Source organism: Pteropus medius, unplaced genomic scaffold (genome assembly GCF_902729225.1).
Source record: "Pteropus medius unplaced genomic scaffold, Ma_sr-lr_union100, whole genome shotgun sequence".
In the NCBI taxonomy this organism is placed as follows: Eukaryota; Metazoa; Chordata; class Mammalia; order Chiroptera; family Pteropodidae; genus Pteropus; species Pteropus medius.
In genome coordinates this window covers 3454680-3467769 of record NW_024350927.1, presented here as the reverse complement: position 1 = coordinate 3467769, position 13090 = coordinate 3454680, and the positions used below count along the sequence as shown (strand labels likewise).

The 13090-nt window shown below is 42.5% G+C and overlaps 1 protein-coding gene across 1 annotated transcript in view; it reads left to right on the top strand.

The window, feature by feature from the left end:
- The window catches only part of LOC120585701 (uncharacterized), a 535818-nt gene that overhangs the window by 211718 nt on the left and 311010 nt on the right, over window positions 1-13090 (top strand). The window contains exon 2 of the mRNA XM_039842025.1: window positions 4701-4858. Coding sequence (XP_039697959.1) covers window positions 4701-4858 — 158 coding nt within the window. The remainder of the gene's footprint in view (window positions 1-4700; window positions 4859-13090) is intronic.

The following is a 13090-nucleotide window of genomic DNA, read 5'->3' as shown; positions in this document are numbered from 1 at the left end:
TCTTGCCTTCAACAGAGTCACCATCTAGAACAGAGACTGTTCGACGGTCAGCATTCACTAGCTTATGCTCCAGTAACAAACATTCCTCCTAATATGGGTGTTTACAGTAGCAAAGGTTTGCTTTCCACTTACTTGTCTTCTTTGTTCTGGGATCTGGCTCTTCCTATGGCCAAGGGGAAAGAAATAATAGTGAAACCACATCATGGCACTTAAAGTTTCTGCTTAGACCTGGCATAGCTCATGTCTGCTCGCATTTAATTGGCTAAAGCAAGTCATGTGACAACATATGCTATCACTTAAGGTGGGACTTAAGTTTCTCTCACAAGAAGGGTCACAGGGGAGGGCTCCGTAGAAACAGGTTCACAGAGGAGCAGTTTTGGAACCAAAGATTCAATGTACCACAGATGAGTTCTTAAATGAGCAATTACAATAGAATACGGCACGTTTTCTGGTGTATTCTTTGAGCAGAAGAGGACAGTGCTTAATTAACTCTTTCACTTCATCTTTCGAATTTAGAAGAAACTCAAATTCAGAGCACGGTTTAGTTCCTAAGCCTCAATTTTCTGGAACAAGACTAGTGAGAGCTGTAATAGACACGTTTTAAGAAACCAAAATTCACTAGTCTACTTAGAGTAAAAACCACAGACAGTAATCCCTCCCTTCCAAGAAGAGAGAGAAGGATTTTTGTTGATGGCATTCTCAGTGTGTTTCGAAGCGAAGGACGTGAGAACGGGGGTAGCCTCAGAATGACTGAGGAAGAAGGGCTTGTTCTTGAGGACATAACCTTCATCTATGGGAGGGTGGGGAAGGAGGGGGAGGCAGGACGGTGGTGGACAATGTGGCATGAATCATCCAGAGATTGTCCCCAAACCCCAGGCATGTCATTTGGATGCCTATCCCCTTGCTCTCCTTATGGTTCAGTATGCCCCAAACTTCCTATTTACAAGTAACACAGGGAAGAAAAGTAAAAAAAAAAAAATACCAAACCTACAATCACAACTCCATAAGGCCATTTGTCATTGTCATTGCTATTGTTCTTGTTTTTAACTTTCTACGATGGAACTCAGCCTCGGTCTGGAGCCTACATTTCCACCGGTGGTAACTCAGTCACCTCTGTTTAAAAACTTAGTACCTTCTGGGTAAATATCAAATAAATTCAACTTGCTCCCCATTCTGTCTTTCTGTTTGGGTTCTCGGGAAGCTATGTGTTGTCCTGTCTTAGGGATGCTTATCTGGTCCACGAATCTCCCTCTGGACATCTGTGGACTCAGTGGAGGTTTCTTCAGCCCCAGTGTCGCTAAGGGAGACTAGAGATGGGGGGTGGTAGGGCAGCAGAGCCATCTCGGATTTTCTCTGGCTTAAAATGCCACGTGGCTATTATCATTTCTACCCTGAAACTGGCTGCCTTGTGTTGGCATGTGCACTGAGAGACTGCCCCACCCAGCTGCTCAGGGTGGAGTATAAGACATTAAGTCACTTCTGCCTCCAGATCTCAAGTCTATCTAGGCATTTCTAACCATCTCCTTTGGAGAACAAAAGTATCAAGGTAGGCAGGTATCAGGCCCATACTCTCTTACTCTTTTTTCTCTGTTTTAGCCAAGCTCCTCCCCTAGTCCAGAAAAGGTTTTAGAGTCTTCTTGTATAGTTAGAAATGACTCTGAAGTCATATTCTATTTTCTTCCTACTCTATGGCTGATAGTTGCAACTGTGTGCTCAGTCCTCCAAGTTTGATTCTCCATGGTTCAAAACCACCATTTGTTTGTTTGTTTCCTTATATGTAGCACTTGCTCTAGGATTTACAATACGTGTTTTTAACTTAACAGTCTCCTTTCAAGTAATATACCACTCCATGTATAATATATAAACTTTCCAACAATATACTTCCATTTACGTCTTCTTATTCTTTGTGCTGTTGTATTGTTTAACTTTTACATATGTCAACATAACACATTCTTTTTTTTGCTTTAAACCATCTATTATTTTTAAATTAATTTAAAAATGAGAAAGAAAAAATATGTTTATCTTACATATCGCTCCTTTCAAGCATTTTCTCTCTCTTTTTTATTTTTGTAAATAAAAGTTTCCATGTAACATCATTTTCCTTCTGCCTAAAGAAATTCCTTTAACACTTCTCTCAATGACAGTCCGCTGGGATGGATTCTCCCAGCTTTTGTTTCTTTATATTCACTTTCATTTTTGAGAGATATTATTTTTGGTGACAGAATTCTAGGTTGACAAGTGTTTTGTTTTGTTTTGTTTTTTTTCTTTTAGTATTTTCAAGATGCATAGATTATCTTCTAGTTTGCATAGATTCTGATGACAAGTCTGACATCATTCTTATCTTTGTTCAATGCAATGTGCTGTTTACCTCTGGCTGATTTTGAGATTTTCTTTCTCACTATGTGTTTGCTTGTTAGTTGGCTTAGCAGTTTGATTACAATATGTCTTGGTGTAGTTTTGTTTGTATTTATCCTGCTTGACATTTATTGAAATTCTTGGATTTGTAGGTTTATAATTTTATCAAACTTGGAAAAAATTTTATTATTTCTTCAATTATGCTTTCTACCTATACTCTGACCCTATTCCGAGTCCAACTGCATGTTTGTCAGACAGTTTTATGTTGTCAAAGAGGCTCCATACATTTATTCTAAATAATTTTATTCCTATCATTTCGAGTTCACTGATCTTTTCTTCTGTATCATTTAATCTGCTATTAATCTCATTAAATGAAAATTTTATTTTGGATGTTATATTTTTCATCCCTACAAGTTCCGTTTGGTTCTAATTTAAATATTCTATTTTTCTCCTCATTATAATCATGTTTTATTTTATAACCTCAAACATATAAAACTTATCTATAATAGCTGTCTTCATAGCCATGTTTGCTAATACTACTGATGGTTATTTCTGGGTCTATTTCTATAGACTGATTTTTCTCCAGGATATGAGTCACACTTTCTTGCTTCTTTACACATTTGGTTATTTTTATTGAATACTGAACATTATAAATTTTGCATTTTGGGAGGCTACAAAATGCTCAGTTTTTTTTTTTTTTCCTAGCAGGTATTTTAGTTACTTGTAGAATAGTTCAATCTTTTCAAGACTTACTTTTAAACTATTTTGGATGAACCTAGAGTAGGCTTTTTTCTCTGCAAATTGTTTAGATTCATATCTAATGCCTGTCTCTTCTGGAGTCCCTACTAAACGTGCCTTATATTCCAAAAAAAAAGCCTCTCCACTTCGCCTGGGGAACACACGAACAATCTGTGGCCGCATGAGATCTCTTGGAATATTTTGGCTTATAGTTCCCCAAACTGCCACTTTCCTTTCCCGGGATGTTTTTCTTGCCATGTCATGTAGTGTTCCCTCTCACCCACACCCTGGATTGATATTCAGCCAATAACTCAAAAGGACCCCTGTGTGTATTTCCGGAGACCTCTGTGTACCTCCCTCCTCTGCAGTACTCTGTCTTGCAAATTTTAGCAAGCCTCCCCTTTTCAATCTCTCTATCCTCGCTTCAGTGAGATTGCTGGGCTCTCCTTGGGTTCCTCTGCCCTGGCTGCAGTCCGGACACTTTTGCTGTTGTTGTTGTTGTTTTCAGAATGCCTGGCGACGATAGGATTCAACTTTTTTTTTTTTTCCATTTTCTAAAGGATTCCAGTTCTGTGTTGTCCAATGTCTCAGAATAATTGTTTCTAGTACAGTTTTCTAGTTTCTTACAGCAAGAGGGTAATCCGAACCTCTTATTCCCTCCTGGTCAGTAGCAGAAGTGCTCAGAGTCAGGCTCTAGTTTTTGATGATTACTTTTCACCATCAGCATTGTGGTTAGTGCAGTGGCTTTCCTGAGCATGCCTAGGATTGATTTATTCTTGGTTTAAAAGGATAGATTTACCTGAACATTATAAAAATTCTGTAAGGAAAGAAAACTTTAATTCAAGGAAAAATAAGGAAATTAACTCAGCAATATGTATCAAGCACCTTCCACTTGCTAGGTAGGCACTGTACTAGTTGTTGGGGGAATATAACCAGAAACAAAGAGATTAAAAAAAAAAAAATCCTCTGCTTTACTGAGCGTGTTGTAGAGACGTAGAGACAGAGGCGACAAACATAACAAATAAGTGAAATCTTAAAATCTGTAGCCTGTCAGATGGCAAGTGCTACATGAATTATAGAGAACTAATCCTCCCAGCACACATGTGGCACTGATTAGAAAACATGGCCACTGCCCCTTCATAAACCTTAATGATAGAGGCCATCTGCTTAGAGGTAAGATAGCCAACTCTATTACCACAATGTAAATCTCGCCTGGGGCCAACCCCTTATGCCCTGTTAATCTCTGTGATTTATAAACACGCTCGCCATCTTCATGGACGCATTTCCTACCTTGCTTCTCTTCAGTTTCCCCGACAAGACTAGATGCTCCACGAGGGTAGACGTCATGTCTGGGTTTGCTCACGTTTATGTCTCCACGCACCCCACATAGGCTTGGCCATTTGGAGAGTGTCCAATAAATATTTGTTAGCTGGTCAATGCATGCGTCGGAGAGATTCCTGAATGTATCGAGGGGTTCTTGATAGCCGCCTGGTTTATACATTATGTGCACACTCTCGCTTTTCGCTTTAAAATGACTAGCCAATTTCTCTTTGAAAGCTATGTGTTACGAGTCTACTTTCCTTCTTTCTCTCTCTTTTTTTTTGCAGCGGTGAAATCATTGCACACCCTAAATGACCAGATATCCCATTTTATTGTCACCAAGTCAAAGGCACTGGAAGAGGACAAAGACCCCTTTTTACCCCCTGAGAAGGAGACTCTGAAGAGGTCCATGATATTGATGAGGCACCTTCTAATGGATGCTCAGGTACACAGATCAACAAATTCTATATATGGTCGGTGGTGTCGTTTTGTTGTTATTTTCTCTTCTTGGCATAAACTGTGCAAAAATGTTCAACGACCGCACTATTTAAAGCTGCTGTTGTGATAAACAGCCAAGTACCAGACATTCTGATATATCGAGTATTGGATTTCTGATAGGGTATTATTTGGGATTTAGTGTTAAAATAGCTTGTTTTTAAGTCAAAGTAATAGGGCTTAAAAATAATGTATGTGTTGTCTCTGAGAATTTAACAGATCTCCCATTAGCCTTGGAAAAGTGAAAACCCATTTACATACAAACTTGGCAGGCATCAAAGCTGGCAAAGCCTTTGGAGTAGAGCAGTACTTATCCCACACAGCATCGCTGAGTAACTAATGAATATTTTGGTGTATTTGATGTGCCACCAGTAAGCGAATCAGAACTGGTTTGGGTTTGTTGTTGTTGTTGTTGTTGTTGTTGTTTAATGCTAGCAATAAATTAATTACAGAGGTATTTAGCTCATTGCATGCTATGGTTTTGAGATGTTATTCTTCAAGGTTACTCTTTGTGCAATGTTGAAATATTTAAAAAATAATCTATCTACTCCTTCTGGCTTTGTTGGTGGGTCTCTCCAGATATGTTGATAGGCAAACAGCAGGTGTTTTAAGAATTGCTAGTTTTCTATGTTAGGGAAGCCAAGCTGAACTGGATTTTATTGTCATTCCCACCTCTTCGGTATCTAGAAATGCTTCAGAAAGCGTTCTTTGGGTTTGGTGATTTCGTATTAGTTTGCCCTGGAACGTTCTTCCTGGGCCAGTTTCCTGTTCGGTAGCAGCGAGACCAGGAGAGTTGGTGATTTCCTGCGTTCTGCTCTTTATCCAATTATGAACTGTGATCTCTTGGCTTTTGTTTCTACCATGGCGGCGTTTTATGTTTTATTTTTTAAATCGATCCTGACGCCGGTATCTCATACCAATGAAACTTTTAACGGGCAAGGCTTTTGTGTTCTTCTCACCTGTCAGTGCTTGAAGCCACCACATGGGATCTTTGAGCCCCCGTGTGGAGATGACCCAAATTATGCAAAGCTTTTCGTTATTATTCTCCCTTCTCCCTGCTCCCTGGTATTGTGAGCAGCCCAATCAGCTTCCCCATTCTCCCCAAGCCAGTCCAGTGGAGAAAGGAAAGATTCTGAAGCTCCGACAGCCAATTTTAAAACGCAGAAGAAAGGGAAATTTAGAACGATTTACTAAATAAAAGAGCAAATTGTTCTTGAAAGGATTAGCTTTTCTCAATGCCTGGACTCAATCCTATAGCTGGCACTCCAGCCAAGGGAGCTATCTAAATAAATCCCCAAAGGTATTGTGTAAACTCCTGTTTTCAAAATCTAAGGGAATAAAAACCATTCATTTCCCACCCACTTTTCCACATATGAGCTCACTAGTGCCTAGAACTGGATTGCAAAAATGGTTAATGTTGCTTAAGGAAACACTTTCTCCCTCTAAATGCCGAATTCTTTTGATGACTTTTATCCTTAGTAGTGCTGATCACAAATTTTTCCTTTTTTATCTAATGGGACTAAAGTATCCAATATAATATAGCTACAGTGTCAGGATTATAATTATCTCCTCTCCTGATCCCACATCACACCTGCTAGAATTTTCTCCCTTAAGCAGCTAGATAAGATGGAGCAGGATATGGTAGATATCTCCCTAAGTCATACACTTCTTCCTGAGAGAAAAAAGAGAAATCGTAGAAAATCAGGTAGGATGGTTGAGTGATGTCTGGGGACATCCTTTCTTTGACTCTTATTGTTCAAAGATTCCCCACAAATATAGGATGAGGTGGGCTGTGACTGATTTAGTCTAAAAATACCACCTTCCTTCATTTCCTTTCAAAACCACCAACTTTTTGAAACATTATTTGTGGTTACGATTCTAGATCCATGGCTGGTTAATTAGAATCACATTACCTAATCGCCCCGGGCTCAGAGGACCTCTGAAATAGACTCTCCATATAATTCGTGTTGCCTAGCTTGTAAAATGCTAAGGAACCCCAATATGGGGTTTTCAGTTTTGAAGTCAATATCTATAGAGATGTTAATTTTAATGAGAATCTTTATTGAGCATTTTTGGAAATTCAGTTACTTTCCATTGATTTTTGACATTGCTTCTTACCTCAGTTCCAGAGATGAATGAATGCACTTATTGCATATTCTGAGTTCATCGATCATGGACGGGCAACAGGATGTAAATCTAACTTCTATTGTAACTCCTTCCTTTGGGGTTGCATTCTGTGATATTAAGAGACATCCGATAGGTTTGTGCATTGCGAGATGTAAACCCTTCAAGAAGTATAATCACATCCCTTAACTTGATTGGCATGAAAGCCTGCTGTGTTCCATATTCGAAGGACTCATAATCGTATCGGAATATGAGGAAATGCTCTGACATCAGCTTACCAGTTGAATGAAGTCGGGCAGAAAGGTATTCCAGAGAACCTGGAGGCTGCTTTTAGAGTGACTGCTTAAAAGGCATGATCGATTCAAGTCACATCTGTCTGGGAAGCAATAAATCCTGCTTAGGAGAAAGTCAAAGGCAAAAAGCATTGCCAGGCTATGAAATTCCACTCTGACGATTATAAAACAGTGTGCACAGAGGAAACGCGTCTCCCAGGTGTCTAGGGGGTGCCGGAGATGATCGGCAGGGCTGATAATACACCCCAGAGAGTGGAATCCAGGAGCCTCGCACACATGGGCAGCCCAGAGGCCCGCCATTGTGTGTTCTCCCTCCATAAGTGTTTCCAGCATGGGGGGCCTGAAAATGGTGGGGATGCCCTATTTGCATTCCATTCCACAGTATCCTCGCCCCCCGCGCCACACACCCCATTCAATGAAGTGCACCATTCAGATCGCATTCGAAACCCGATCTTGTGGCTTTTATTCCTGAGAGATCTGTCTGAATCCAAACCGCCGACTCAGCCTCATAAGTGATTAGATTCGTAACATGGGAGAGGCAGTGCTTTCTGGTAGAGATTAATTCTTTTACTCGTACCGTGTGACTCCGCATGCTAAGAGGGGTTGATTACAGCAAATTAAATCTCCCATTGGCAGTTCTCTCCTTCTTCCCCCCAAAGACCTAAGGTCATTATTTATTAAAGGGTGAACAAATGCTTGGGAAAACAATAAGATCGTTTTGTGGGCAGTTAGGTCCTCCTCTCCAAGGCCGGGTAATAAAAGGCAAAGACATTCTGTGCCCCGTGGGGCTCCTTCCTCCGGCCAGGGAAGACTGAGTGGCCCAGGAAGGGCCAGTGGTCCCCCGACCCTCGCTTCTGCCCAGGCCTCGTGCTGAGTGAGGCTTCTTTCCTGAGTCCCTGGCACACCCTTCCCAGAGGTCCATCTCTAGGAGCGACATAAGCAAGCCTTCAAAAAAATGAACCACACAGTTACCACCTCTGGTCAAGTCCGAGCTTACCACCTGACAAAAGGCGGGAAATAAATGCGACCTGCTTTGTCTTCCAAACCGGCCTTGCCCCTGGGGTGCTCTCACCCACTGCCCATCTCTCTTTGCTGTCCTCTTTCCCTCCGCCCCCCGCACGTCCCCTCCTGGCCTCCCGCCTTCTCTCTTTCCTCTTGGCTCCTGCTCCTCTCCCACAGCCCCTGCCTCCTCTTCCGTCGCTGGGCAAAATAACCCTCAGCTGAACTGCGGAATGAGACTCTGCCCTTATTCTCTCTTCCCTTCCCTCCCTTCCCCTGGCCTGTTCTTTTCTCATCTGTCTTTCTCGCTGTTATTTGTGTTCGGGGAACTTGAAAGCATATTTGCCCAAGACTTACATCCCCCTTGCCCAGCAAGAGGGAGAGGCAGCAGGAGGTGGCACGATGGGCAGGAGGCAAGCCTGGCGTTCAGCAGGCGGTCGGGGGCCCTGCCAGCATCGGAGATGCGATACGATTTGGGTGGCTTCCTTTTCTTTTCTAGATTGGTCTAGAAAACTGCTCTGGTTGATTATGCTTTCTGATTAAATTCCATCAAAAAAAAAAACCCAAAACAACAAAAAGCAAAACAAAACAAAAACAAACAAACAAAACCCCCCAAACCAGGCAGATATGATGTGAATGGTTCGGCTGTTGGAGCCACCCGTACACCTCGCTCCCTAGACTGGCCTTGACGGGGCAGTGTGGTTCAGAGGGGAGACCCCACCAGAGGAAGCCTCAGCTCGGGCTCATGGCAAGTAGGACGGTTGGCTCTGCCCAGTGGATGGCGGCCTGTGCTGGGAAGGCGACCTTGGCGATCAGGTAGTTCATACTTCTCAGACAATTTCTCCCATCACCGGCACTTTCCATATTTCCGCTTACTTTCCGAAGTCCACCCGTGCTCACGGTGTGGACGTGTGGTTATTCCTACTGCAATTATGGGGTTATCTGGTGCTTTATAGCTGCACCTGGCTTCATGGTCACATCCATGAGTGTGACTCTGTCGACAGCCCTAGAGAAGAATATCTTGGGCAAACCGAGGCACCAGATGGGGTGCTCGACATCTCAAGGTCACAGACGTTGGCTGTGGCTCTGAGGAGCACCTCGAGTGTAGATTTTTCTTATTCTTTTCTGAAATGTGATACATGGCTGGAGCCAGGACTAGAACGCTCTTCCTGCATCGTGGCGAGTAGAGAAGGAGCTCAGAAATTAGAACGAGAGCAAAGAGGCAAAGTTTTACCCTGCAATATTTTTCAGTCTATTCCTATCATCAGATTTCCGCCTCTTAATGGTTAGAGGAGAAAGGAAGAAATGGAGATTGAAGAATGTAGTCCACCAAACTGGAAAGCTACAACGGAAAGCCAGTCGTTCAAAGGAGACTTAGCTCGCCCCTTCCAGTAATTCATGTGCTCCTTCCCCAGCCTTTCTCTATGTTGGAAGAGGCAATGCTTATTTTCCGTTCTCTGATGCAAACCTATGAAATCGGTGGGTCTGAAGCTTGCAGGTTCTTACATAACTCATGTGAGCCGCTTCCCATTCTGCCATGGAGATGTTGATCTTCCAAAAATTTTTTTTTTTTAAATAAATAAAATTCAGCCTGCAGGTGTTGCCAGGCTTAGATGCAGTCCCATCAGTTACAGAGTTTCTACAGTCACCTGCCCTGTTCGGAAGAAATGGAGGGTGAGCCACGAAACTGCGATGCTGTCCCATTAGGCTTGTGTCTGGGTACTTATTTCAGTTCCTGGAGAAAAGGAGGCTCTTCTGAAACCTCTGTCGCTTTTGTAAAATCCATGAGGCAGAATTTTAGGGGGGAAATTCTGAACTACTGAAAGTCACTTTCAGTGTTTACTCTACAAAGATCCAGAAAAAAACCTGGACTCCCGTCCTTCGCTATATTCTGAAAGGAAGGGGCATCTCCCAGGATGGGCAACGTGTGAACAAAATAGTCTCTATCGTGCATTCTATCGTGGTGTGGCTTCCGGGGGTCTGCGCAGTGCTCAAAAGCTATTTGGGAATTTATTTTTACACAGCGCAACCTTTATGTTACATTTTTTAGATACAGGTGGTCATTTTAGTGAAATATACTTCAAGTGGTTATAAAATAGAATTTATGCTGCCCTAACAGTTGGCGGTCTTTGTTATGGTGAGCGGAGGTCTGACATAGTAACAACATAGTAACAACGTCATGGAAGGAATATAATGGGTGAGGAACTGGCCACTTCCGGTGATCAACCGAGACCAGCTCTGCTTAACACAGTATGGGAAACAGTCAGTGGAAGCAAATAGGGTAGTTCTTAGGGAAAACCGAAGACACGTTCCTCATAAAAGACGGGAAAGAGGGCAGCTGTGGGGATGTAGGGACCACGTTCTACAGAGCAGTTGCTGCAGGGTGCTGCGGGGAGCTGCGGGGAGCTGTGGGGAGGATAAATCAGCTGCGGTCCTTTCTTCTCTTTGTGTCACTTTGGTCAAGATTCTAATTCTTAAGAGAGGCCGACTGTCTTAGGTCATCGAGCCCTCCTCCTCCTTGGCGATGCAAGGGGGTGCACATGGATGGATGGTCCCACCAGGGCCACAGGCAACAGAGGGAAGCATCGTTACTCCAAGAATGGAGACTGGATGCTGGGCGGAGGGAGGCGATAGCAAAGCTATTGTGTATTCCACATGCACGAACTTGGTGCCACAGAGCTGGGCGCTACACTCAGTCCTAGGAACAGAACACTGACCCTTCCCTAGGGGGAGGTGGGATGTAGTGGGGCAGGTAACCAGATATCGAAGCGCCCTGTGCTAACTGCTGACGAAGCCATGCGTGGGGACTGCAGAAGCTCAGAGAAGGACCCAGCTGATATTTGCAGATAACTCAACTGCTTACAATGCACTTTGCCAGCATTCTCTCATCTTTGTTTCTCTCGGCCATGAGAGGTACAGGAAGTTGGGTATTATTAGCTCTATTTTGAAAAATGGCTATTAAGCTATAATAAAATAGCCCTTTTTATAGTTTTCCGTCCAGTCCATCACAAAGCAAGTGCAGTTGACTTTCTGCTTGTAGTTGGTGACTCTAGTGTATCTCCTTCCTGAAGAGGTTATTAAATACAGGGAAAGGGAGAGTATTATTGGGTGGAGGGAGGAGAGAAGATTTAAACCTGGCTTCAGACTTATAACAACCTTCATAACATAAAGTGGTTTAACCAATTTTAATAAATATGCAATACGTTCCTAAAGCTAAACTTTTACCCTCTCAGATTCCTAGAACATACTTCTCAAAAAATTTTAAATATAATATAAAGGGTATTACCGTCTCCTCCCACAAATAGTCTAATCTTCTCATGGTGTTCTATTGTCATATTGGCAAATACTTGGCTCCCCAAATAATAGCCAAGCCCACCGTCACCTTTCAGATGAGTGGTTCTCAACTGAGAGGGGAGGAGAGCAACTTTGCTCCCCACCCCACCAGGGACATTTGGCGATGTCTGGAGATATTTTCAATTGTTACAACTTGCGTAGGTTGGTGGGAAGGGGTAGAGGTGCTACTGGCATCTGGTGGCTAGAGGCCAGACTTGTCGCTAAACTTCCTACAGTGCGTGGGATCCCCCACACGCCCCAACACACATGCACACACGCAAACGTCCATAGTGTCGGGATCGAGCAACTTTGCTTTAAGACCCAAGGCTGACTTTGTAATTGATCATGGAAGTCTTCCAGCCTCAGAATCATTTTCTTCGAAGCCCTACATTGGTCCTCAAGATATATCTTGCTTATCCATTTATTCACATCCTCATTCATTTATTGAGCATCTAGAATGTGCCAAGCACTGTGAAGAACTGTGGGCAATAACCCTGAAACCAAACCAACTGATCCAAGACCTTGTATTTTAGTGGGAGTGAGTGACCATAAATGTGCAAGCAAACGAACGATAATGACTCTCAATTCTGAAAGATTCAGTAGGACCTAATTTGGATAAGAGTTCAAATGCTTTTTTCTTTGTGACATTTGAGCTGATTGCTGAGGAGAGAGCGAGAATAAAGAGAGAGAATGTGACTTCTACTGATGCTTTTTTGCATGTATTTATACTTTAATTTAGTCGTGTGTATTTAGTGCTACTACTCCAGGAGGTAACTGAAAATACATCCCTAGGGATGTTGCAAAAGATCTAAGCCAATTATTTATTCTGGAAATTTACATTTAATTTAGGGAATATAAAAACTCCAACTGGTCCCTAAGGAGCAGAGAATCTTTCATCTTTTGCCTGTGGGTGTGCACATAGACAGGACCTCTGTGCTTTCCTGCTGGATGCTGAGGACAGAGACGCACACACAAAAGGAGGATGTTGTAGAGGTGTTCGAGCTACATGAGACATAGGAGTCAGGTGGATGAAGGGAACACAGGGGAGATGTGGAGTTATTCTGGACAAGAAAACAAAGACACGGAGGTTGCATTCACTTAACAGATACCTGCCGCAGGGAACCTGGTCAAGAGTCAATTCTCAATTATGTACTTGTAGATTAGTAAATTTATGGATCATCTGTGGGCAAAGCATTCTTTCCCTGCTGGCATGCACTCAGGAAAAGGATGCCAATGTTAGTCTGAATGAGACTTAATTAGAAAGGTAATTTTAGTGCACGTATATATGTGTGTGTATATATATTACCATAATGGAATTTAATATCAGACTTTTAGTATTGGTTACTATTTTTTTATGCTATGCCTCCCATCCATTAGTCAGATAATAGAGAGCCAAATGCATGCCATGTAATTATAATCCTAAAATAACTTAT